The following is a 27641-nucleotide window of genomic DNA, read 5'->3' on the forward strand; positions in this document are numbered from 1 at the left end:
TTTATTTTAAACTCTCCAGTAATTTTAGGACCCCCCACCCTCATCATTACCTGGGTGATGAGATCTTTTCTCTTGGAGTTCCTGGAAAAGAGACAGGAGCCATAAGAAGGAATGTTAATTGGGGCAAGGGATCTCCAGGACAGTGGGGTGGTTCCTTTCATGTTAAAATCATGATTTTATGATCTGACAATTGCTTTAAGAGTGAAAGATAGGTGCCTGCATTGCACGGTGTCATTTGGATTACTGTATCCTTTATGAGGGGATTTCATCTGATGGATATAAGGACCGTCTCTGGGGGAAATGATTGGCAGAAACTGAGACTGAAAGATTAGGATTTCAGCTTCTTTGTCTGTGTTTGCAGCCAGAATCCAGAACAATGACAGAACTGGAGTGGGATTTAAAAGCCAAGAGCCCAAGGAGAAAATGAAAGTGAGAAGTAGAAGGTAGGTAGTGATTCCATGCACATTGCAGAACTTAGATTCTCTGTTTCATAGGCAGCAGACTCTTCTCAGGCCCAGCTATAAAACAGTTTAAAATATCATGTATACTATTCCGCTAATTTAGGGAGTATGGTAGATCTGGGACTGTAGGTGAATCATTATTTTTGGTAAAATATATAAGACATAACAGAAACAAATACTTCCCTCATTGTAAATGGCAAGCAAGTTCAAAAATCAAAACATAAAACAATATGAATCACTTTTTATTTATAATATAGAGGACGTAACTTTTTGTTCACGTATATGCATGTGAATATGTACAAAATATCTGCATCTACTTATTAGATATTCTATTAAATTATGATCCAGAGGAAATTTGAGCAGAGTTTCATGATATAGTCACATAGGAATTGTAAATATTTTTAAAATAAACTAGTTTAAATTACATTATTTTACCTAAGAAAGCTAGAAGTCATTAAACTCCTGAAAAATATGTTATAAATAAAACTTAAGCTGGAAAAACTACAATAAGTTACAAAGGTTTAGCCTCTGTGTACCCAAAATCATTACCAGAATGTTAATACATTTAATATAATGATATATAGATGATTTGGATAGGTAAATATTTGTTTTAAAGAAAAGCATTTGTGCCTACAAGATATACAATATATTCATCTATTTGTCAGCGTAATTCTTTTGAATAAACTCAGAGATTACTAAAAAAGTGTCCAAATCTTCAGTTTACTTTAACTCCTTATGTTACATCATTTTATAATAATGAAAAAGTTAAGGGATATCCTGACTTTACAAAAATTGACCAAAGTTTAAACTATGATTTTAAAGACTATGATAGGAAAGAGTATCATCTTATTGCCAGAATAAAAATTTCAGCACCATTGTAAATTATTACTCTGACTACATTAATTAGATCTTAAAATAAGCAGCATTAGTGTTTACGTTTTTTAAACTCTATATCTTAAATCATTATAATTATTTCAAAACCTCATAAAATTGAGAAAATATCTGTTTTTCTTCTATATTGCTTTAAAGTTAACGTCCCATCTAAGAACAAGTTGTTTACCTTCCTCTTATTTCTATCACTATTCCTTTAAAAAGAGAAATCCCCCTAATGATTTATATTGGTCTAAGACAGATCTTTAATTTTAGGTCTGTTAAGCTTGGATTATAAATATCAAACTCTGTGGTAAATCACGTACTTAACTTGCTTAGCAGATAATCTTATCACAGTTAGATTGAATGCTTCTTTGACCTCAAGGACAAAGAATTGGCAAATATATTGGAAGAGAGTCTTTTTAGAAAAGAAAGGAAGAGAAAGCCTTACTTCTATTAAAATTCAACTTACATCCTCAAGTTGACTGCAGATTTCTGGCTAACACTAGTTAACAAGAAGCCTAAGTAATTGTGCCTGGTGTAGTGGTCACAGGTCAGTTTATGAGAGGACCAAGAGAAGTGACTGGGTAAACGAAGAGGAAGAAATGGGCAAACTCATTGAATTTCTGATTAGATGAAGAAGTCACCCCCATAGCAAATAGCACTTCTGACAGATGCATTTTCCCCCCAAAGTCTCTGCAGTGTAGCTAAGTAGTTTTGCCCCTTCTTTCCAAGTATGGATACTATAAGTAAAATTAATGTAGGAAAGAATTTTTTTAAAAAATTAAGTTACTTAAAAGAGTAGGTATTACATTCCAACCATTTACTTTTGCTCCACCACACCATCAATCATGCTAACTTGTCAAAATCAACTAGTTCTCTGAAGCCATACATGTTACAATATAAATCACCTGATTTATATTGAATTTCCAAATCAAAGTCAACCTTCAAATCAAAAACAAAAAAAAAAGCGTTTTATACTCTAAAGAGGACAAAGGTAGATGTGTCAGATGAAAGGAAATTGGTGGTATAAAACATGCTTCACAGAAGAGTAGAAACCCTGACAATCTCCTGATATTCCTAATTGGAAGGGAAGCTCTGGCTATAGAGTGCTCTATCCTACTTCTTGCTTAGTTGTTTTAGAGAATATGCAGTAATTATAGCATATAGGAATCAAAATGATGTTAAATACTTAGAAAATGTTCAATGTGATTTATACTGAATATAGAATTAATCATTATGTTCCTGAGGCCTCAAACAGCATCTCAATTTGTTGAACTGTAAGAAATGAACAAAGTAAAGCACTATGATTTCAATAGTAGTAACTTCCATGTGTTTATATATTTACCTTCTCTTTTTATTTATTTATTTATTTTTTTTGTGAGGAAGATTAGCCCTGAGCTAACATCTGTTGCCAATCCTTCTCTTTTTGCTAATTAGCCCTGGACTAACACCTGTGCCCATCTTCCTCTAGTTTATATGGGGCACTGCCACAGCATGGCTTGATAAGCAGTGTATCCATCGGTGTCTGGGATCTGAACACTAGGCTGCAAAATTGGAGCACGAGAACTTAACCGCTCGCCACTAGGTGGGCCTCTATTTTTTCTTTTTCCTTTTTTTTTTTCTTTGGTGAGGAAGATTAGCACTGGGCTAACATCTGTCGCCAGTCCTCCTGTTTTTGCTGAGGAATACTGGCGCTGAGCTAACATCCATGCCCATCTTCCTCCACTTTTTAGGGGATGCTGCTACACAAGCAGAGCCTCAGTGCGCACCCAGGATCGGAACCCCCGGCCACCGTAGCAGAGCACACGCACTTAACCGCCACACCACCGGGCGGACCCCTCCTCGCTTTTTAAAGAATAGACTATTTTACACCTTAATTATAAATCAAGTGGCAAAATCCTTGGGAGTGTCTTTAATCTCTAACTTGATAAGCTAAGGAATGGACAAGAATTTAGAAGAGTAGGAGAGGAATCTGTTCAAATCAGTGGCTAGACTAATTAGGATGACCCTATCAAGATTTCCAGCCAAACTCAAAGAAAACTACTCTCTCTTTTTCTTCTTTCCTGTCTTACCAATCTTCCAGCAACAAAACAGGCAACATTTTGTGACCAGACACATAATAGTTGCCACACAGGCTAGCAGGAACCCAATCACATCCAAAGAATGGTACTGGTACCACGTGAGATTGTGGGAGGCTGGCCTCAGGTGTTTGGCTCCTTTGTGGCGCATTACAAACTCGATCCAGAAGACTGCTCGGTCCAGGGGCTTCATAGGCTGATCATGGTGAATTCTTGATAACTTCATAGCATTCTCTTTATAGCTAAAGAGATTGGATACATAGAAAGCAACTTGTAAAATTCATTGAGAACATCATCTACCTAAAACTATGTTATGTCATTAAAAGTATACTATATAATTATATAATAAACATGTCATAGATGATATCACCAAGAACACAGAATGTATAAAACAGTTCATTTCCTCAAGAGAAATTTCTAGAAAGGGTGGCCTATCAGTTGGAATTATTCAGTATTTTCTACTCTAAGTAATAATTGGAGGTGGGGAGAAAATAATTTCTGATTGGAAATAGCATTTAAAAAGTTCAGAATAAGAATGTAGATTATGTCAGTTGAGAATACAGAATTTTGATTTCATTTGCTAAGTGTGGTATTAAGAACAAGATAGTGACAGAAAGTAGCACTGAGGGGCAGAATTGTGATAAAGAGACCCTCTCTTCCCCCCGCAGGCTTTGGTCTGGAGTGTTAGTGTTAACAAAAGCTAGTCTTCAACAGTAGCAGGTAATGGTTTCTGTCTATGATCTTCACGGCTCTGACATTTCACACCAAACCAAAAAGCTTAATGTGAACCTATGGGCAAAAAGTAGGGCCTGAGAGTGAGTAGATACTGGAAGCCTTGCTTCAAGCTATTGAGGGATGCAAGTGCCAGTGGTGAGAAGGGACAAGGGCAATAGTCAGATCACCAACCCTTCTAACTTCACTCCCGGAACAAAAGATCAGGCCAGGGTTTTGGTTTAAGATTTTGGATGGAAGACCTAGAAGGAGGATTTCCTTGGATGCGTGAATGAGTTGAAGGAAGGAGGTTATTCTTCCACACTGACATGCAATCATCATTTGAGAAGAAAATAGAACATTAAATTGTAGAGAACAGTGTAACATGTAGAGAGTCCTGAGAAGAGAATCGAGAGCCATAAAACTTATACAAAGGCCTGTAGTCCTTTGTTTTTAAAAAAAACAAGGCAGGCTTTTCTTAACACGCAAGATTTTAAGGAATAAATACCACTGGATATATCTCAGGAAAACAAGGAAACAACAACAAAAGCTCCAAGTCACCTAAACAAAATATTTGGTAGAGAACAGGTTAAGAAAACAAAACCCCTCTAGAAATATACTCATGTAATACACAAATGGCATCATTAAATCCATATAAATACCAAACTAAGGTTAAACACTAATGGAAATTGTGGTTGTAGACAAGATGTATTCGTTGTAAGCCTTAACAATATAATTATGATAATATAGCAAAGGAAAATTAAGATCTGAAGGTTAAGAGACGAGGATGAGAGGTTGAGAACTGACTTTAGCGAGAAGTCATTATATTGACCAAAATTGGAAACATTTTAAAAATAATTATTCTAATCACCAATATCAATATTTGTTCATGGATTTATATGTAATTTATAGCAAGTGATATATCTATTAAAGCATATTTATCCAATGCCTGGCAATTCTTTTATTTGATTATAGTTTGATTATAGCTTCTTTCTTTCCCTGAATACATTTATTTGAAATCAGATAACAAAATTAATGTAATCATTTATTGTTGAGAATTTATTTATGATCAGTCTCGTTTATTTGAAATGAAATAGCATTACCAAGTAACATCAAAATGAAAGGGTTTTGTCCGCCTTAACTGAGCCATAAATGAAATATAACAATGTATAAGTTTAAGATGTACAATGGGTAGCTTGAAACACTTATATATTGCAATATGATTACCGCTGTAGCATTACGTATTACCTCCATCATATCACATAATTAGCTTTCGTTGTGGGTGTGTTGAGAACATTTAGGATTTATTATTAACTATACAGTATTATTAACTATAATCACCATGCTTTACAAAGATCCCTAGAACTTATTCATCCTATATCTGTAAGTTTGTACACTTGGAACAATATATCTCCATTCCCTGAACCCCTAGGCCCTGGTAACCACCAGGGACTACCCTTTGTTTCTGTGAGTTTGCCGCTATAGAGCACACGTATAAATGATATCACAAAGTATTTGTCTTTCCCTGTATGACATTTCACTTAGCATAATGTCTTTAAGGTTATCCATGTTGTCCAAATGACAGGATTTCCTTCATTCACAAGGTTGAATAACATTCCACTGCATGCATATACCACATCTTCTTTATCCATTCATCCACTGACAGACACTGAGGTTGTATCCATATCTTGGTCATTGTGAATAATGCTGTGATGAGCATGTGAGAACAGATATCTCTTCCATATCCTGTTTTCATTTCCTTTGGATATATACCCAGAAGTGGGATTGCTGAATTGTATAGTAATTCTGTTTTTAATTTTTTGAGGAAACTCCATACTGTTTTCCATAATGGCTGTACCAATTTACATTCCCAGCAAAAGTGAGAACGTGTTCCCTATTTTCCACATCCTCACCAGCACTTGTTATACCTTGTCTTTTCATGACAGCCATTCTAAGAGTTGTGAGGTGATATCTCAATGTGGTTTCCATTGCATTTCCTGATAATTAGTGATGTTGAGCCCCTTTTCATGTACCTCTTGGCCATTTGATGTCTTCTTAGGAAAAATGTCTATTAAGTACTCCTGCTCGATTTTTTTTTTTTTTTTTTACTGAAGAGGAGTTGCCCTGAGCTAACATCTGTTGCCAAGCTTCCTCTTTTTTCTTGAGGAATATTCTCCCTGAGCTAATATTGGTGCCAATCATCCTCTATTTTTTGTATGTGGGTTGCTGCCACAGCATGGCCACTGATGAGTGGTGTAGGTCTACACCTGGGAACTGAGCCTGGGTTGCCAAAGCAGAACACAGCAAACTTAGCCACTAGGCCATGGGGCCAGCCCCCCTGCTTGTGTTTTTTTGTGTGTGTGTGTGAGGAAGATCAGCCCTGAGCTAACATCCATGCCAATCCTCCTCTTTTTGCAGAGGAAGACTGGCCCTGGGCTAACATCTGTGCCCATTGTCCTCTACTTTACATGGGACACTGCCGCAGCATGGCTTGACAAGTGGTGCCTCGGTGCGCACCCAGGATCCAAACCCAGGCAGCCAGCAGTAGAGTGGGCGCACTTAGCCGCTATGCCATGGGGCCAGCCTCCCTGCTTGTTTTTTTATCTACATGGTTTCTTTGTTTGTTTGTTTTGTTATTGAGTTATATGAGTTCTTTATATATTTGGGATATTAACCCCTTATCAGATACATAATTTGCAGATATTTTCTCCGATTCCATAGGTTGCTTTTCATTTTGGTATCATACCTTTTGCTGTGCAGAAGCCTTTAAGTTCCCACTCGTTGATTTTTGCTTTTGTTCCTTGTGCTGTTGGTGTCATATCCAAAAAATCATTACCAAGACTCATGTCAAAGGGCTTTTCCTCTATGTTTTCTTCTAGGAGTTTTATGGTTTCAGGTATTACATTTAAGTCTTTAATTCATTTCTAATTAATTTTTTGAGCAGTGTAAGATAGGGATACAGTTTCATTCTCCTGCATACGATAGCCAGTTTTCCCAGTACCATTTATTGAGGAGACTATTCTTTTACCATTCAATATTCTTTACTAGCTTGTCAAAATTAGTTGACTGTATATGTGAGGGTTTATTTCTGGGCCCTCAATCCTGTCCATTGGTCTATGTGTCTTTTATTGCCAGTACCATTACTTTTTTTTATTACTATAGCTTTGTGGTATATTTTGAAATCATAAGTGTGATGCCCCCAGCTTTGTTCTTTCTCAGGACTTCTTTGGCTATTTGAGGTCTTTAGTGGCTCCATATGAATTTAGGATTTTTTTTTTCTATTTCTATGGACCAAAAGACTTGAGAATCTGGTCACTCAACCCACTCTTCCTTTCCTGGTGAGGAACTCTTTCTACCTGGGCAGTCCCTCTTGTCACGGAGCAATGCTGGCTTGCAAATGGGATGATATAGGCAAAATGAAGCTATCTTCTTTCTCTTCTTGGGCAACTGTTCTCATTTATTTATTTATTTATTTTGTTTCACTGTGTTGCTAAAATATTTTGACTCTAGAGCTCTCTGAGAAGTCATTTTGTTCATGGATAGTTCTCCAGTTATTGATCTCTGTGGAGAGACAGAAAGGCTGGGACTTCTTGTCGCCATTTGGACCTCTCAATTTTAGTTCATTTTCTTTCCCTTGTTTTAAATTAAAATACAGCAATATAGAATATTTTTTCATTAAAAAGTAGCAAGATCCAGTATTTATAAAATTATTTCTTTTTCTTTTTTACATATAAATTAGCAAAAAGAAATATCTGAAGTAATATTTCTCTATTGGTAATTGGTTATAGCTGCATGAAGAGAGTTAAGTGATTTTTAATTTTGTTTCTCTTTTTTTTTGGTTATATTGCTAAATTCTTAAAATGGTAATATCTGTATTTTTTAAGAAATAAACAATAATTACTAGTAATAAAAAATAAACATATGTGTCTTTCTAATGATACCTTATTTTCTTTACCTAAATTTAGTTTTTCTTTGAGGTTGTAATCTATTACCCATTAACAATAGGTGAATCAAAATGTTGCCATAGAGTATAGGAAGTATAAGTCCATTGCATTTGATATAAATTGTGCAGTGGTGATTATTTAAAAGTAATGAATTTAAAATTGAGTGAAATAATTTGTTTCCAATACTAGATACTTCTCAGTAAAGAATATATTCTATACTCACGAAGGGTTGTTAATAACTGCCCTCAAAGCCTTAAGCAGATCCGAACTCGTCATTGTATGCAAGTCTACTTCAACAGCTGCCCCTTTGGCCTTCATACGAGCAAGATTATCAAACTGATCACCAAAAAAAGGAATTCCCACCACAGGGACCCCATGGTAAATAGCTTCATAGATCCCATTGGTTCCACAGTGAGCAATAAAGGCTCTGGTTTTGGGATGACCTAACAGGAAAAAATATATGATTATTCTAAGTTGTGAGAGATTCAGAAACAGAAAATAATGACACCTGTACAAATCATTGATTCAATTAGTCAGCATCTTCTATACAATTCTGTGTCATGAGGCCATGTATAAAGACATATAAACTCTAAAGAAAGCAGCAACTGGTTATTCCAGCAGTTAAGTCATTCCATAAATCTCTGAGAAGCTTTCTGTGTAGTTTAAATGATGGAGAGTAGTTGTCAGATGGACAAGTTGTTGGCGTCAGGAATACATTGATAAAAAAGAATGGAGGGATTGAAGAAATGAAACTCTTGTGTGGATTGGAAGGGGAAGTATGATGTGTGGGGCTTACATGGGAGAATGTTGGCATAGCAGGGTAGAAAGGTAGACCAGGCCAAGTTCATGAAGTACCTTGTTTAGGAAAATGGGATTTTGACCTTGATTTTATAGTAATATGGAGCCATTTATAATATTAGAAATGATGAAGAGAATTACCAGTTTTTCATTTTCGAGTAGTTATAATGGGGAAGAGAGAAGAGAGGTGGGAGAAAATGGATACAGAAACTCAGGAGGTGCTGCAATATTCTATGCCAAAGTTAATGAGAGCCTGATCTAAAGGTACGTTGACTCTGATTCTGAGGAGGGAGAGATTGTATCATAAACGGGAGAATTATAAATTCCGTATTCATGTCAGAGCTTGAAAGAGATTCTCTCCTTGTCCAAACTCTAGTCAGGCTCCTCTGAACTCTCTTCTCAACTAGGCCCTGATTTTTGGGCTTCTGTGTTTGTCTCTGCATTATCTAATTTTAGCAAGAATCCTACGAAATCAGTTTAGCTAGACACTCCCAGTCTCAATATCTGATCATCCTTTATACCTGATTAGTTTCCTCATCTTTAATCATCCCCCACGTGATGCCTGATCACCCTGGCCTGCCATCAGCAAGAATATGATTAAGTCAGTTTAGCAAGAGTCTCTCCTTCCCTCGAGGTTTCCTCAGAATAATTTTCCTTCCTGGGATTGTTCTGCTGCTCTGCTCCTCGGCTATAACATCCCTACTTTTCCTTGTTGTTTTCAGAGTTGAATCCAATCTCTCTGCTCCACTGCAAAAGTCCATTGCAGTAGTACTTATACTTATCACTATGGTCTCAAATAATGTGTCTTATAGTCTTGAACAAGAGTCATGAATAACTTTTTCTTTAAGAAACTCCAGAGGAAATATGAAGAAAACCTTAAGTGTTTTTTGTCCTTGTTTTCAATACAAATTTGTTGGATTTACTGGTATTGAGGAATCACTCAGATTATCTCTCATTCAACTTTGTTTAGTTTTGCTTCTCTTTGGTCTTACCAAGAAGATCATTCTGTGGAATCCACTCATACAGCCGTGTATTGGGTCCTAATGTATCTGGTTTCTTTCCTGTGTATCTCCACAGAACCTGTTAAGATAAATGCCTTTACTTTATTAGAAGATTTTCACAATTCACATGATTCATTTACTTAGAATTAACCTAGTTCAAAGCCTCCATGTAACAGATGAGCAAACTAAGGCCGTAAGTGATTAAGTAATGCATGTTTTTAAAGGATTGAAACACAATTACGTTTTTAAACGCTTGCAATAATCCTAACAGATAGGCTATCATCATTAGGACAATTCTCATTTAGTAGATACAGAAAAAAAAAGGACAATCTGTATCTGAAATATTTACATATTGGTGTTACTAGGCCATTCTGGTAAGGGAAATTTTTTAAATGGAGTTTTCAGAAGCAAAGGGGAGGAATGTTACATTCACTTTAAGAATTTGTTAGTGTTTTGAACTTTTGTTATATATTTGACAGTACGTAGAAACAAGCATTGTTTTTCTTTTATTACGGTAAAATATACATGAAGATATTTATCATTTTAATCTATTTTAAGTATACAATATGTTGTGTAACCATCATCACTATCTACACCTCAAACGTTTCATTATCCTAAACATAAACTCTCTATCTTTAAACAATAACTCCCTATTCCCCTACTCCCCAGTCTCTGGCAACCTCTATTCTACTTTCTGTCTCTATAAATTTGACAATTCTTGGTACCTCATATAAGTGAAATTATATAGCGTTTGTTTTGTTCAGACTGGCTTATTTCACTTAGCATTGTGTCCTCAAGGGTCATCCATGTAGTAATGTATTAGAATTTCCTTCCTTTTTAATACTGAGTAATATTCCATTGTGTATATATACTACATTTTGTTTATCCATTCATTTGCTTATTGTGAACGATGCTGCTATGACCACTGTGCACACAAATCTGTTCAACTTGCTGCTTTCAATTCTTTTGTAAATACAGCTAAAATGGGAGTTATTGGGTCATATGGTAGTTCTATATTTAACTTTTTGAAGAACCACAGAACAGTTTTCCACAGTGGCTTCATCATTTTCCACTCCTACCAGCAATGCACAAGAGGTCCAATTTCTCCACATGCTACTGACACTTGTTATTTTCCATTTTCTGATAATAACTGTCCTAATGAGTGTGGAGTGGTATCTCATTGTGCTTTTGATTTGCATTTCCCTAATGATTAATGATGCTGAGTATCTTTTTATGTACTTATTGGCTATTTGTATACCTTCTTTGGAGAAGTTTCTATTCAAGTCCTTTCCCACCTATGAATTGGGTTTTTACTGTGGTTGAGTTATAGGAGTCATTTATGCATTGTGGACATTAATCCCTTATCAGATATATAATTTACAAATATTTTTACCAATCTGCGGACATTGTATTTTACTGTCTTAATAGTATCTTTCGATGCACAAAATTCTCTATTTAATGATGTCCAATTTATCTACTTTTTCTTTTGTTGCCTGTGCTTTGGTGTCTATGAAATTATGGCCATAGATAATTTCATTATCTATGAAATTATAGCCAAATCTAATGTGAGAATGATTTTCTCCTGAAAGTTTTACAGTTTTACCTCTAAAGCTTAGGTCTTTGACCCATTTCAAGTTAATTTTTGTATATAGTGTAAAGTAAGGGTCCAATTGAATTATTTTGCATGTGGCTATCAAGATTTTCCAGCACTATTTTGAAGAGACTGACTTTTCTCCACTGAATGGTCTTAAACCTTTGTTGAAAATCAATTTGCTGTATATGGGAGCATTAATTTCTGACTGTCCTCTAGTCCATAGGTTTATGTCTGTTTTTCTGCCGGTACCACACTGTTAAATTTACTGTGGCTTTATAGTAAATTTCAAAGCTGAAAATATGAGTCCTCTAACTTTATTCTTTTTCATGATTGTTTTGTCTATTTGTGGCTCTTGCAGGTCCACATGAGGTTGCAGATTGGATTTTCCATTTCTTCAAAAAAGGCTGTTGGAATCTTGATAGGCACTGCATTGAGTCTGTACATTGCTTTGGACAGTGTTGACATCTTAACCACATTGTCTTCCTATCTGTGAACGCGGCATGATTTTTCATTTGTTTAGGTCTTCTTTCATTTCTGGTAGTAATAATGTTTTATAGTTTTCAGCATACAAATATTTTACCTCCTTGGTTAGACTAATTCTTAAGCATTTAATTTATTACTTGCTCTTTTAAATGGAATTGCTTTTTTAATTTCAGATTGTTCATTGATGGTGTATATAAGCACAACTGATTTTTTTTTCTTTTTGTCGAGGGAAATTGGCCCTTAGCTCCATCACCAATCTTCCTCTTTTTGTTGGGGAAGACTGGCCTTGAGCTAACATATGTGCCCATCTTCCTCTATTTTATATATGGAACACTGTCACAGCATGGCTTGATGAGCAGTGTATAAGTCCATGCCTGGGATCCAAACCTGCAAACACCAGGCTGCCAAAGCAGAGCGTGCAAACTTAAGCACTAAGCCACTGGGCCAACTCCTAAACACAACTGATTTTTGTGTGTTGATCTTGTATCCTGCAACATTGTTGAATTTGGTTATTAGTTCTAGTACCTTTTTGTGGATTCTGGGTTTTTGTTTGTTTGTTTTTTTTTTTTTTTTTGAGGAAGATTGGCCCTGAGCTAACATCTGTTGCCAATCTTCCTCCTTTTTTACTTTTTTCTCCCCAAAGTCCAAGTAGATAGTTGTATGTCATAGTTGTACATCCTTCTAGTTGTTCCGTGTGGGGTGTCGCCTCCGCATGGCTTAATGAGCGATGTGTAGGTCAGTGCGCAAGATCCAAACCTGCAAATGCCAGGGCACTGTAGCAGAGCACATGAACTTAACTGTTACGCCACCGGACCAGCCCCTTGTGGATTCTTGAAGGTTTTCTACATATAGGGTCATGTCATCTGCAAATAGAAATAGTTTTACCATTTCCTTTCCCATTTAGATACCTTTTATTTCTTTTTCTTGCATAATATCCTAGGCTAGAACTTCTGATACAATGTTAAATGGCAGCAGTAAAAGCAGGCATCCTTGTGTTGTTCCTTATCTGAGGGGGAAAGTTTCAGTTTCTACCATGGAGTAAGATATTAGCTGTGGGTTTTCCAAAAACATTCTTTATGATATTCATGAATTTTTCCTCTATTCCTAGTTTTTTGAGAGTTTTTTTCATGAAGGAAGGAATATTGGATTTTGTCAAATTCTTTTTTTGTGTGTATGTTGAAATGATTGTGTGTGTGTGTTTTTTTTCTTCATTGTATTAATGCATTATATTGATTTCTTATGTTGACCTACCCTTGACTTCCTGGGAGAAACTACATTTTATCATGATGAATACTCCTTTCAATCCTCTGTTGAATTTGATTTGCTGACATTTTGTTGAGAATTTTTGCATCTTTATTTACAAGGGATCTCGAGTCTGTAATAATTTTTTCTTGTGATGTCCTCCTCATCTGACTTCTATATCAGGGTAAATCTAGCCTCATGGAACCATTTAAGAAGTGTTCCTTCCTCTTAAATTTTTTGGAAGACTTTGAAAAGAATTAATTTAATTCTTTAATTCTCCTTTAAATGTTTGATATAATTTTCCAATGAAGCTATCTGCCCCAGGACTTTTCCTTTTGACCTGTTTTTGATTACTAATTCAATCTCTTAATTTGTGATAGGTCTGTTGAAATGTTCTATTTCTTCTTCAGTCAGTTGAAAAAACCTGTGTGATTTGGGGGGATTTATCTATTAATTCTAGTTTGTCTAATTTATTGGAGCACAGTTGTTCATAATAGCCTTCTTATAATCCTTTTTATCTCAGTAAAGTCAGTAGTGCTCTCCCGATGTTCACTTCAGATTTTAGTCATTCGCATCTTCTTTTTTCTCTTTGCCACTCTACCTAAAAATTTGATAATTTTGTAGATCTTTTCAAACAACCAAGTTTTTGTTTCATTAATTTTCTCTATTGTTTTTCGATTCTCTGTTTTATTTATCTTTTCTCTAGCCTTAACTATTTCCTTCCTTCTGCTAACTTTCGGTTTAGTTTGCCTTCCTTTCTAATTCTTTAAAGTATAAAATTAGGTGAATGATTTTAGATATTTCTTCTTTTTCAATATAGACACTTACAATTATAAATTTCCCTCTGATATCTGCTTTAACTGCATCTCATATGTCAGTCTGTTTTATTTTAATTCATTTTAAAGTATTTTTTAATTATCCTTGCCACTTACTCTTTGACTCTTTGGTTGTTAACTTCAATAACATACAAAAATTCTACTCCTTTATAGCTCCACCCTCCTTCCTGCTAATGATGTCACAAATTACATATTTATACATTGTGTTCCTAATAACATAGATTAATAATTGTTTTTTTGCACTCTTCTTTTAAATAATTAAGAAAGTAAAAAGTGGAGTCACCCAAAAGTGCAGTAATACTAGCTTTTATAATTGCTTTTGTAGTTACTTTTACTGCAGATCTTTAGTTCTTTATATGGTTTTGTGCTGCTGTCTAGCAACCTTTCATTTCAACCTGAAAGACTCCCTTTTGCACTTCTTGCAGGGCAGGTCTAGTGGTAATAATCTCCCCCAAATTTTGTCTATCTGGGAATGTCTTAATTTTTAGTTCATTTTTGAAGAAAATTTTGCCTGAGAATTTTATCTTTCAGCACTCTGAGAATACCAACCCACAGTTTTCTGGCCTCCGAGGTTTCTGGGGATAAATTGGCTTATCATCTTATTGAAGATCATTTATGTAATGAGTTGTTTCTCTTTTGATGCTTTCAAGATTCTCTCATTGTCTTTGTCTTTCAACAGCTTAATTATAATGTGTCTTGGTGTGGGTCCCTGGGTTTACCCTTCTTGAAGTTTGTTAATCATATTGGATTTTTAGATTCATCTCTTTCATTAAATTTGGGATGTTTTCAGCCATTACTACTTCAAATATTATTTTTCCCCATTTCTCTGATGCTAAGACTCCCATGATGTGTATGTTCATCCACTTGATGGTGTCTCACAAGTCCCTTAGGCTTTGTTCACTTTTCTTCATTTATTTTTCTTTCTGTTCCTCTGACTCAATAATTTCAATCATCCTTTCTTCAAGTTTGCCAATTCTTTCTTCTGCCTGCTCATATCTGCTTTTAAATCCCTGAGTTGAAGTTTTCATTTCAGTTGTTGTACTTCAGCTCCAGTATTTCTTTTTGATTCTTTTTATAATTGTTTTCTCTTTATTAATATTTTCATTTTAATCCTATGTTTTTTCTTCTATTTATCAATGTCTACCTTTGGTTCTTTGAGCATCTTTAAGACAATTATTTTAAAGTTTTTGTCTAGTAATTCCAACATCTCAGCTTCCTCAGGGATACTTTCTCTCAATTTATTTTGGTCTTTTGAGTGAGCGACACTTCCCTATATCTTTGTTTGCCTTGCAATTTTTGTAGAGCCCTGGACTTTGATTCTTATAATGTATTAACTCTAGAAATAAGATTCTTCCCTTTCCTTATTGTTTGATTTTTCTTTTTTTTTAGTGCTGAAGTGTGTCTCTTTGCCAGGAATCAGCCTGAGGTGAAAGCTTCACATCTTCTCAGACCTTTTCTGAGCCTGTGTCTCTCCCTGGATATGCATATGGCATTCTAAATTCCACTGAATTTGTGGCTGTTTTAGAATGGCCTCATTCTTTAATGTCTGACTCCCAAATGGAGAAAAAAGAAATAATGAAAAATAAAAAAAATAGTGCTCCTCCTTTAAATCTCCCAGAAGCTGCTTCAGCTAGTGGGGTTGAAACAATTGTGGCCAACTTCCATGCCTCCACCTCAATGATTAAAAGCAGCAATCAACAATCAGAAAACAAACTCAATATTTGGACGATATGGTCCTTAACGCCTATCCTGGTTCCACCAAACCATACCAAGAATACAGGCATTGGCCTGACCTGGGCTCAGTGATGGAGGATTTGAAGCTGTAGCTATGCTAAAGGCTGAAATTGACTGATTTTAATTAATCACTATTTACCAGCCAAGTTTTCCCCTGGAAGTTACAAGTGTTTAGATAGACTTCAGAGTTCTAGCATAGTTACTTCTTTAGACAGTTTCTGCAAGTACAATTGTTGTTTAGGTTAAGAGACAGATCCTTGGTGCTTCCTTATCCATTCTGATGTCACTCCTAAGCATCATAATTTAATGCAATAGAAAATTCAATATTTTTATGAAGATCCTTTTTAGATTAAATATTTAAATCAGTACTGCTTTCGTAAACAACTTTTGAAAGAAATTTGGTTATAAAGACAAGTATTGTTGTGGTCTTTTAGAACTTAAAATGACATGTATTTGTCTATTTTAACTAAAGCTAGAAAGGAAAAGTATCCCTGATAGTATAAAAACAACATTGCTCAATTATCATCTAGAATTAAGTTAATAAAAAGACTCATATTTTGTAGGAGCATCATAGAGTGATGCTCTACATAGAGTGTACAAATCTTTTAAATGTTGCTAAAAATTTTAACTTTTTAAATAAAAGAGTCATTATTTAGAAGTACTCCACCAGAGCCTGTTCCAAAACCATTAATTAGTAGGAAATATTATCCCAAGGAACCTTGTGAATTGAGGTCACATTTTTGAATATCTTTTCCTTTACTCTTTATCATGTTAGTTGTACCTTGTATGCCTGCCTCAGGTATGAAAAACAAACAAGAACAGCAAAACAAGATTAGATTACATAGAAGCCTTAAAACCCAGCCATAAAGCTGACAGATTGTTTAATATCACTGAATGATTTAGTTTTAGTTCATTATTTAAAGAAAATACTGCAATATGTTTTCCTGATAGTAATGCCAGTTTTAAAGCAAGATAGCAGTCAAATATTAGTAGCGACCATCGTCTAATATTTAATATTTTTTCTTTAAGGCTAAGTTAAATTGACACTAACACCACCAATAGTTTTTCCTACATTTGTAAAGTACATTTTTAAGGAGACCTACATGGATTTTCAAATAGCTACCCCTCAAAAAATAAGACTATCTGACCTTCTGTGGAATCTGGGCAAGGGCTGATGCAATTATGTTAGACTTTTCTTCTGTAAGGTTTTGGATCATTGACCCCAAAGTGAATACCACAATTCCATCTTTTCCAGCGCTCTGGACAAACTCTTCTAACTCCTGTAAAGAAAACAATGTTTGTAATTTGAAAATCTAGAGTTACAAGAATAAAATAGTCACACAACTTTCTCAATGTGTCTGAATTATTCAAACAGTTCTGCCTTTTCATATATTAACAATTTTAAAGTACGAAATATGACCTGAAATCACTGGTTATTAGGCAAATTAAAATTATTTACATTGAAGGTTTCCATCTAGCATGTTCTAAATAGTTTTGAGGTGTTTGTGTTTGTGTGTTTGTGCTTACAAATTATTGACTACTTATTATCTTCTGCCATGTGCTCAGCTCTTTGCGTGCATCATTTAACAAAAATGTACGGTAATCTTAAGAGACGTGTACATTTGTGAATGAGAAAGCTGTCTCAGAGAGATTAAGTACTTTGTTAAGTCTATACAGCAGTAGGTGGCAAAGCAAAATTTCTGTGAAGCTTGTTGATTGTAAAGCCAATGACCATATTCAATACTCTCTACTGCCTTCCAACACCCTCTCCACGATGCTCCAAATGAAGAATACTTGAATTCTACTTTAAGATAAATAGCTCTGGTACTTTACTTCATATTTAGATACTTTGAATATTATCAATAACTTTACTCTGAAACAGTCAGTATAATGACATGCTAACCGTATATTTACTTTTTTTTGTATTTTAAATTGAAATTTTCTTTACTTTTTGGTTCCATTTGTCTTTTTATAAGATTCCATAAACACATTTAGGAATGAGGTTGCCGTGTAACTTATTGACCAAATAAGGAATGCAGAAATACCTATAATGCATTCTCTTGGGATAACAGTATTATCATGGAATATATATGCCTACAGTATATAGTATAAGGGTGGATAAAAGTCATTATATATTTAGCAAGTCCTGTAGAACAGACAATGCAGATCTATTCTTAATGTAACTGTGGACTTTGGTTGATATTTATGCGTAAATGTTGGTCCATTGATGGTAACTAATGTGCCGCACTGATGTGGGATATTGATGGTGGGGGAAGCTGTGTGTGGAAGGACAGGAGATAGGTGGAAATTCTCTGCACTTTCTGTTCAATTTTTCTGTAAATCTAAATGGATCCAAAAAAAGGCTGTAACTTTTAAAAATCACAGAAACTACATATCTGTCACCTGAGATTAAGACACAGTATTCAGTAGCTACTTACTAGACATGGCATTGGCACCTCAAATTTAGCATGCCCAAATATGAACACATTATTTTCCCTCACCACTGCTCCTCTTTCTTCCTCATCTTAGTAAATGCCAATATTTTCATACAGAGAAGCAAATTAAAGGAAGACATCAAAGAACAAAATATCAAGGATTCATTCTTGAACTCTCTACCTTAAACACTTCATCTCCAGCCAATCATCAAATCCTATTGCGTTTCTTTGTAAATACTTCTTAAATATCTACACTTCTACTGAAAATCACTATCACATTGTAGTATGGATCTTTATAATCTCTTGCAGGAACTCTTGCAACTATATGTTAGCTCATTTCCCTACTTTAAATCTTGCTTCATTCCAAAAAATTCAATAGCCAAGATTTACGAAAGAGTAAGCTGTATCACATTACTGCTTAAAAATTATACATTGATCCTTCATTGACCTTAAATTTGAAGTAAAGAAATACTTGGTATTGCCCCTTTGTTTTTCCATAACCTATCCTCTGAATACTTCTCCAGTCTAATTTCTCTCCTCTATTCAAATGAAACAGTTCATCATTACTGCACTTCTGCCAGATTTTTTGGATAGACCACCATATCTCTATTTGATCTATTCTCAAATTATTATAATTTCCTCACTATTGTCCATTTCTAAGATGATGTGATGCTAAATAACATGGAACTACAAAATCTTAGTGGCTTACAACAATAACTTCTTTCTTTCTCATGCCATATGTCCATCTATCGAGCTGCAGTTGGCACATATGTTCCTTAATCCAGAACTCAGGTTGACAGAGTAGCCAATATTTGGAACACGGCCTGTCGACATATCAAGGGAAAAGAGAATTCTGGAATATCTGGACCAGACAATTATGTGTTAGGCGTAGAAGTGATCCATGACAATTTAGATTGTAGTTATGGCCCAGAGAATATTTCCATGGTTCCACTAAACTCAAGACTAGTAATTTCACTCTTATCAAATATCTGGCATACTTGATGAACATCACTAATGATTGCCATGGTAATGTTATAAGATATCTATTGCAGTATAATATTTTAAGAGGATAATGTCCATTAATTCCTGTGTCCATGTTTTCAGTTTGAGGGTCAAACATTATGAATAATAAACCAGAAATTCTTCCAAAAGACAAATACTCGAACAAGCAAAAATAGGGACATTTAATTACCTTAGGTAGGGGCTTTGCAGGCTTGCAGTGTAGTCCTCCAACAAATTCAAAATTAGGTAAATAAGGGTAAGGAAATTCAAAATCCCAGGAAGTTCGAATCAACCACATTTCAGCTTTCCTCATAGTCTCACATAATGTGGTAGGTTTTCCTAAATAAAAGTGAAATAAAAAACAGTCTGATATTTTAAGTAGGAAATGTTTTACCAACCAATTTTCTAAGAAAAATCCATAAAGATGTAATATTGGGCATGTGTAACCCATGTGAAATCAATGGGCCTCCCCCTACCTAGAGTATACCATAGTGAGATTATGAATAACCAAACAAGAATTTAAGTGTAGAATAAGGTCAAATGCCTGCTGACAATACAATCTTTTTGCTTGAACTAAGCCTGAGCCCTAGTTTATGCTCAGAATTGGCAAATTCTCCCAGCAGGAACAAGATACTCAGGCAGTGATCCTCAGCTCACTATGGTAGAGTTTCTCCTCCTCTTCTGGAATTCCAATTTATCTCATCCTTGCTGCTCCAAATGCTTTTTGATATCTTTCAAAAACGACTTTTGCGATTTATCCACCTTTTTCTAGTGTTTTCAAGTGTGCTGCCATAACTAATTACATCCTATTAGGAAGAGAAATCTTTTAATAAATTTTTGAAAGTGATTATCTCTTTTGCTATACAAAATGAAAGATCCTGTGTCACACGGCTTTGTTTTCTTTGAAGATATAGCTCTACATAATAATCTGGTGGCAAAATATTTGCTATTCTGAGCTGTTTAGCTGGCAAACAGTTCAAAAGGGGTACCTTTACACTGAAGTGGCAGCTGTTAAACGTTAACAGAGTAAGAACTCAAATTAGTGACTCTGAATCAAATATTTCTCCATAACTTGGAACCAGAGCGTCATTTGCAAATTCTGTTCCGTTATTGTGGTATAAGGAAGCTTCCCCAGATGTTTGATGTCTTTTTGAAATTATATTCAGTATTGCTCATACAAGGAAAATCATAACTAATATATGATTTCCTACCATATGGCTTTTTGAATATTCACCTTGATGTTCTAAGTGCACTAAAGTTTTGATCAGAAAATACGAGGGATTTTGAACTGACCAGAACAATCTATCCATATAAGAGATTAGAAGCAAATATCAATACTTTATGAGTTTGAGTCCGGTAATGACAAATGTATCCAAAATTCAGTTTTACATTGATTACTTATCCCATTTTCATGCCTTATTGGTGTCAGCCATGGATATGATCTTGTTTTCTTTGTGTGATGCTTCACTGCCTCATCCTTTTTATGACAGTTTTATTGAGATATGATTTATATACCATTTAAATACACAATTGAGTAGTATTTAGTATATTCATAAAGTTGTTCAACAATTACCACTACTTAATTTTAGAATATTTTCACTACCACCAGAAGAAATCCATTGGCAGTCATTCTCCATTTCCCCCTTTCCCAGCCCCGACAACCACTAATCTACTTTCTGTTCTACTTGCCTATTCTAGAATAATCTTAATTCATTTCATATAAATGAAATCATATGCTATGTAGTCTTACGTGCTTGTTTCTTTCACTTAGCATAATGTTTTCAAGGTTCATTCATGTTGTAGTATCTATCACTAGTTCATTACTTTTTATCGCTGAATAATATTTCTTTGTATGGACATACTTCATTTCGTTGATTCATTCATCAGCTGATGAACATTTGGGTTGTTTCTATTCTTGGCTGCTATGAATAATGTTCCTATGAGCATTCATGTATATATGTTTTCATTTATCTTGGATATATACCTAGGAGTAGAATTGCAGAGTCAAATGGTTGATTCACTCTCTTTCATAAAAAGATAGTATCTTTTTCCCATTAAATCTCTACTTCTAGATAATAATCTAGCGTGCTTGATGCATCTTTTTGAAATGAAGACAATATAGTACAAGAGGAGTAAAAAAGAAAGGATCTGAATAAAGAGATTATGAGAAATGTCTCAAATTTGGAAATCAAAAGAAACTACAGTATGCACTTTTTATACCATGCTGGGGTATTTTTGAACAACGAATGAAGGATTATTTGTTCTTTAGAAGAATATGCCTATGTCAACCTCTGTAATTTGTTATTGATTTACTATGAATTTTTGAGTCCAGATACAGTGATGTTAAATGTTAACTTGCATATTTCCGAAAATATCACCTCCCAAATTGTGATTTTATTGTCCTATAGGCTATCAATCAGTTTTGTGTCTAACCTGGTACTATTACCTTAACATTCCTTTTTTCTTCCCAAAAGGTTTACAAATAATTCCTCAAAATATTTTTTGACCAGATTTGCCATCTTACTGATTTCCTCCTCAATGATTTGAATATATCTATGGTATGACTCAATAATTCTATAAGAGTTAAGAGTTATATTTTTAAAAATGTGAAAAATATACTTATAATACATTATAAAATGAAATCCTAAATTCTGAATAACTAAATAATCTATAACTAATAGCATTTTTAAATTTATGAGTCAAAGAAATGTTTTCCTGCTATTTTTCAAGCCTTCTTTCCTCTTTCTCAGATTATTAATATATTCCTAGAAAGAATATTCTAGAGTGCCAAGAATTAGGAACGAATCAGAGACAGAGTCATGTCCTATCACTAATGCTTCGCTATGTAAGAGGTTCCAAAACTGAGTATCAAACTGCTGGAACCAGAATTAAATAAACAATTTAGGTCCAGCAGTAGATCAGCCGCTACCTAATCCAAGACTCAGAAAATGTCTCCAGGATGAGATTCTAAGTTACCTTTTCTCAGTTTTGCCTCTTGTTGCTTGAACTCTGACCATGGATAGGTGATGAGTGCAGGAGTTTCTGCCTGCATTCTTTTTAGGGTTAAGTCTAGAAGATATGAGCACCTACTTCTGTCAAAGACAGCGCAGAAAAAGTCTCAATGCAATGTATTTGCCTTGATTAGATCATATGCCTCCCTGAAGATCTAGCATATTCCTGGGCAGAAAATTTCTTTAGACGTTCTCATATTTGTTGTGAGCTGGTTAGGAAATAATTTCTCAAGGAAAATTTAGAACAGATACCAAAAAAAAGGAAAACAGATGCTGCTTAAAAAATAAGAGATCACAACTATAAAGAAAACTTTAATTTTTTTTAGGAATAATCTTAAACTTTAGCAGTGATAAGGTATTAGAGATACTTATGTTAAAATTGTTAACAAGGAAAACAATCGTAAAATTCATATGGAACCACAGAAGACTCTGAATAGCCAAAGCAATCCCTAGAAAAAATAACAAAACTGGAGGAATCATCTTTCCTGACTTCAAACTATATTATAAAGCTATAGCTATCAAAACCATATGATACTGGTATAAAAACAGATATGTAGACCAAAGGAACAGAATCAAGAGCTCCAAAATAAATCCATGCACATACAGTAAACTAATAATTTCCAAGGGAACCAAGAATAGTCAAAGGAAAAAACTCACTCTCTTCACTAAAAGGTGCTATGAAAATTGGATATTCACATGCAAAAGAATGAAACTAGACCCCAATATTACTCCAGTCACAAAAAAATAACTAAAAATAGATTAAAGACTTAAATGTAAGACCTGAAATTGTAATACTCCTAGAGAAGAAAATAGTAAAACAATTCTTGATGTCGGTCTTGACAATAATTTTTGGGATATGATGCCTAAATCATAAGCAACAAAATTAAAAATAAACAAGTGGGACTACATCTAATGAAAAAACTTCTGCATACCAAAAGAAATGATCAACAAAATGAAAAGACAACCCAAGAAATGGAAGAAAATATTTGCACACCATATATCTGATAAGAGGTTAATATCCAAATCACATGAGAAACTCATACAACTCAATAGCAAAAAAACAAATAATCCAACTAAAAAATTAGCAAAAGACCTGAATAGATATTTGTCCAAAGAAGATATTCAAATGACCAATAAGTACTTGAAAAGATACTCCAAATTACTAGTCCTCAGAGAAAAGCAAATCAAAACCACAATGAGAAATTACTTCACACCTGTTAGGATGGTTATCATCAAAAAGACAACATATACCAAATGATAACAAGAACGTGGAGAAAAAAGGAACCCTTGTGCACTGTTGGTGGGAATGTAAATTGGTGCGACCACTATGGAAAACAGTATAGAGCTTTATCAAAAATTAAAAATAAAATTACCTCATCATCCAGCAATTCCACTTCTGGGCATATATCTGAAGAAAAGGAATTCACTATCCCGAAGAGAGGTCTGCACTCCCGTGTTCATTGCACCATTGTTTACAATAGCCAAGACAAAGAAACAACTTAAGTGTACATCGATGAATGAATGTGTAAAGAAAATGTGGTTATATAAACAATGGAATATTACTCAGCCATGAGAGAAAAGGAAATCCTGCCATTTGCCTCAATATGGATGAAACTTGAGGGAATTATAGTAAGTGCAGTAAGTCAGAGAAAGAAAATACTGTTAGATATCACTTACACGTGGAATCTAAAAAACAAAAAAAATATACAGAGAATAGATTGGTAGTTGTTAAATGTGGGAGTTGGAGGGTGGGCACAATAGATGAAGGGGTGTTCAAAAGGTACAAACTTTCAGTTCTAAAATAAGTAAGTCTTGGGGATGTAATGTGCAGTACAGAAACTACAGTTAATAATACTATATTGTATATTTGAAAGTTGCTAAGAAAGTCGATCTGAAAAGTTCTTATCTCAGGAAAAAAATTTACAACTATGCGTGATGATGAATGTTAACTAGACTTATTATAGAGGCCATTTCACAATACATACAAATATCAAATCATTATATTGTACATCTGAATTTAATATAATACTATATGTCAATTATATCTAAAAAAAAAACCCCTAAATAATGTAAGCAGGGTACTGATTCCTCAAAGAAAACTAATATCAAAACGCAAAAATCATTCTTAAGACAATCATGTGAACAACTTTTTTAAATTAGTAAAAATCAATTATGCAAAAGGAAAAAAGAAGGGGTAAACGGACTTGCTGAAATATAGAGAAACATTGTGCTCAGGGTCAAAGCTCACTAGTTGAAGTCTAATGCATTTTTAAATAGAACAACAATAAAACAGTGAAATAAGTTAAAAAATCTGGAAGCATGGTCCTTCAGAGAAAAATCTATCATCTTTTTCTTCTTCGGGAGACAAGAGCAGATGAAACCAAGATATATGTATTTATTTTCTAGTTTTGTGCTCACCACATGACGAGCCCTGCACCTAAGCACCTAAGCCTAGATAGGACGCAAACGAAAGCCTAAGAAATAGCAAGTTAATCAGAAGGAAAACAGTGTATAAAAGACTTAAACAAGAGAGAAATAGTCCAAGGTATTGGAAATCAAGCACATTGTTAGATGTGGGTAATACAGATACTCAAAAAAATTAGCAGCAGCAAGTAGGACTTTTGTATAAACGTAAGGCATATTCCTTCTCTGATCTGTTGTAAGTACTCAATCATCTAAAACAAACCAACAAAAGAATCTTTTTTTTCACTTAAAACAGCTTTGCTACTGTTTAGCCACAGTTGAGCTACTCCAAGACCTCACTTAAAAACACCTTTTTAAAGTTTTTGTACATTCAGATAAATATTTACATTTTACATATGAGATAAGAATCGTTATTACACGCAAATTTCTCTTACCTAAAACCTTGCTATAATACTCATCCCATTCTGGAAGTAGAAAATATAAATATATCACATCATTCATTGCGTACAATAACCAATTCTCCAGCCTCTGTACGAAAGTCATGTGGTCTGTCAGCCCTGATGTGCTGCCAGGAACGTAAGAAGAAGGGGTGGGAAGCCCAGCACACACTCTCTCAAAGACATTCCCATCAGAAAACCGAAAAGAGTATACAAATGGAATATTGAGAAGCTCAGCCAACAGCTCCCCACAAAAGCTTAAAGGATCAGCAATACAGATATCAAACTTAGCTGCCTGTAGCCTGCTGAGTAACTCCTTATTTGAGACAGCACTGTCACATACTCTTTTGCATGTCCTGAAAAACTCCTTGATCATTTCTGTCAGTTTTGCTGGTATGTCCCACCATGAAAGTCTAGGCAGTTCAAAAGTAGTAGCATAGAGAATTGTATTGAGCTCTGCCATAAGAGTTTCTTTAGTTACTGAAAGTTGAAGGATCTCTACATTAAAGGGAATCTTGGTATGATCAATCGTAAGGCTAGGTGAAGGTACCAGGATGGTTATTTCATGCCCACGAAGATGGAGTTGTTCCAGAATAACTTTTAAATTAATCCAATGACTAAAATCCATAGGCCATACAAGTACTTTCCCAGTCCTTCCAGAGTCGAAGAAACACAGATACAGCATGAAAAGGGCACAGAAGCCTTTCACAGTCTTCATTATCAGCTCCTGCTCAAACAAAACCTGGGCTTAAACCAAGTGCATGAAGTTCACAATCCAAAGACCTCTTCTTTGACACTCTCAACCAATTTATAGTAGGTTGGGCTGAACTTTGAACAGCACACTTTGTATTATTGACTACAATTAAATGCAATTGCTTTCATAAAAAAAAAAAGGTCAATAAAATGAGGTAGGAAGAAAATACTAAGAATCAGAGTTTTGAAATTTCTCTTGGAGGATATGAAAATAAAGAGGATTCAAGGTTAACACAGAGCTAAAATAATTTCTAAATAATGTTAAGAAAATCCATCACCATGTGATGCATATTCAAAAGATTGTATTTTTTGTATCTTTTTCTCTGGTTTCATTTAATGTTTATTTCAACAGAATTGCCTCTCTAGTATTTCTCTGAGTGATAACTTCAAAATATTGTACTCAGGAAGGAGGCTATCATCTACTGCCAGAAAGAGAGAATATGTGCACTGTAAGAGGCATTAAGGCAAAGAGAAGATTTAAATCCAAATATTCTACTGCTAAATTTAGTGCTCTTTCTGCTAAATCACATCTTTAAGAAAAAAAATTTATTTTCTTACTGTTACTGCAGATATGGGTTCAAGTCTTGATTCTGGGTTAGATTAATTTCGCGTTGAGAAGAGATATCTAAGAATAGAAAAAGCAAGTCATGAAGAAAATAACAATTATCTTATCCTTCCTTCCAGCACATCCATTCTATTTTCTTTGCTTTCTCAATCTAAGACAGTTTTTATAATGTAAAATTCCATTATTTTGCTAGTATCCCCACAACTGGAAGCCACTAACCCATGTAGAAATGAATCCAATGATATTTTGGACAATAACTTCAGGTATCTGAACCTGCAAACCTCGGGCCACTGAAGCAGAGTGTGTAAGCTTAACCACTAAGCCCCTGGGCCAGCCCCAACACTATCATTTTGTTATAAAAATAATTGGTTAAGAAGAATTAGGACTAATTATTCAATTGATCATCATAACTATAAATTCTACCCCAAATGATATATCAATCTATTCTCCTTTATCAGTCTTCACTATCATCAATCTCATCCTGTCCGTTTAGGTATCTAACATAGACTAACTGAAATAGCCGTCTGATATTCCTGCTTTCACTTTTGCACACCTGCCACCCACTTTCCACATAAGAACTTTTCTAATTTTCAAAAACAATCTACTTCAGAGAATGTCTTTCTTGAGCAAAATACTTTAAAAACTTTATCTTTTATATACTTGAAATTTAGCACTGTCTGACATGGCCCCCAAGATCCTGACTAGTTTTCTAATCTTATACTGTTCCACTTTCCTCCTCCAATCCATATAAGTTTCTTTTGAGATTTTAGATTACAAGAAATTCTTTTCTGGAGATTGCAGAATAGGAGTTCTCTACTATCAGCCCCCCAAAGGACAGTTGATTTTGACAGTCACCTAGGGATGATTGTACCTTTGGGAGTCCAGGAGTCCAATGGAGAAGTTTCAAGCCACCATGGAACAATTAATTCCAAGAATAGATTCATTGAAGAGGGTAAAAGGAACAGTTTCACTTTGTCTATGTTCCTCCTCCCCCAAGTCAGCATGGCTCAGTGCCAGGAGAGAACACTGTGACCTGTGATTTCTACTATGGCAGAAAATATGATATAGTGAGTGAGTGCCTAGTTTCCCCTGTCATGCAGGATGCTGCCCAGAAGGGAGGGGCTTCTTTCTTGCCTTACTCAGATTACTGGAGTGATCTGCAAGCTGAGGGAGTAGAAGAGGTTGGGATTACCACCAGAGCTCAGAACTCATCAAAGGGATGCTACAAATCACTTCATGGTTCTTCCTACTAAATAATT

At 34.7% G+C, this 27641-nt stretch overlaps 1 protein-coding gene across 1 annotated transcript; it reads right to left on the reverse strand.

The window, feature by feature from the left end:
* Positions 1–3008: 3008 nt before the first annotated feature.
* On the reverse strand, positions 3009–25782 carry LOC101406076 (UDP-glucuronosyltransferase 2C1-like). Its single transcript, XM_004419129.3, has 6 exons — positions 25062–25782; positions 19383–19531; positions 16904–17035; positions 9858–9945; positions 8291–8510; positions 3009–3654 (listed from the first exon to the last, which is right to left on the reverse strand). Exons 1-6 carry the CDS (start codon positions 25780–25782, stop codon positions 3375–3377), a joined length of 1590 nt encoding a protein of 529 aa, XP_004419186.1. The 3' UTR covers positions 3009–3374.
* Positions 25783–27641: the final 1859 nt, after the last annotated feature.

Source organism: Ceratotherium simum, chromosome 8 (assembly GCF_057802395.1).
Source record: "Ceratotherium simum simum isolate JZ-2026a chromosome 8, ASM5780239v1, whole genome shotgun sequence".
Taxonomy (NCBI): domain Eukaryota; kingdom Metazoa; phylum Chordata; class Mammalia; order Perissodactyla; family Rhinocerotidae; genus Ceratotherium; species Ceratotherium simum.

What these genes read in the sequence shown, in the direction of transcription:
- LOC101406076 (XM_004419129.3), bottom strand. Translation starts at nt 25,782, where the DNA reads ATGAAGACTGTGAAAGGCTTCTGTGCCCTTTTCATGCTGTATCTGTGT. An exon ending in GTATTATAGCAAGGTTTTAG is followed by an intron (nt 19,532 to 25,061) that starts GTAAGAGAAATT and finishes ACTTTTATTTAG; the next exon opens with GAAAACCTACCACATTATGT. An exon ending in GCAGTTATTAACAACCCTTC is followed by an intron (nt 3,655 to 8,290) that starts GTGAGTATAGAA and finishes CAATCTCTTTAG; the next exon opens with CTATAAAGAGAATGCTATGA.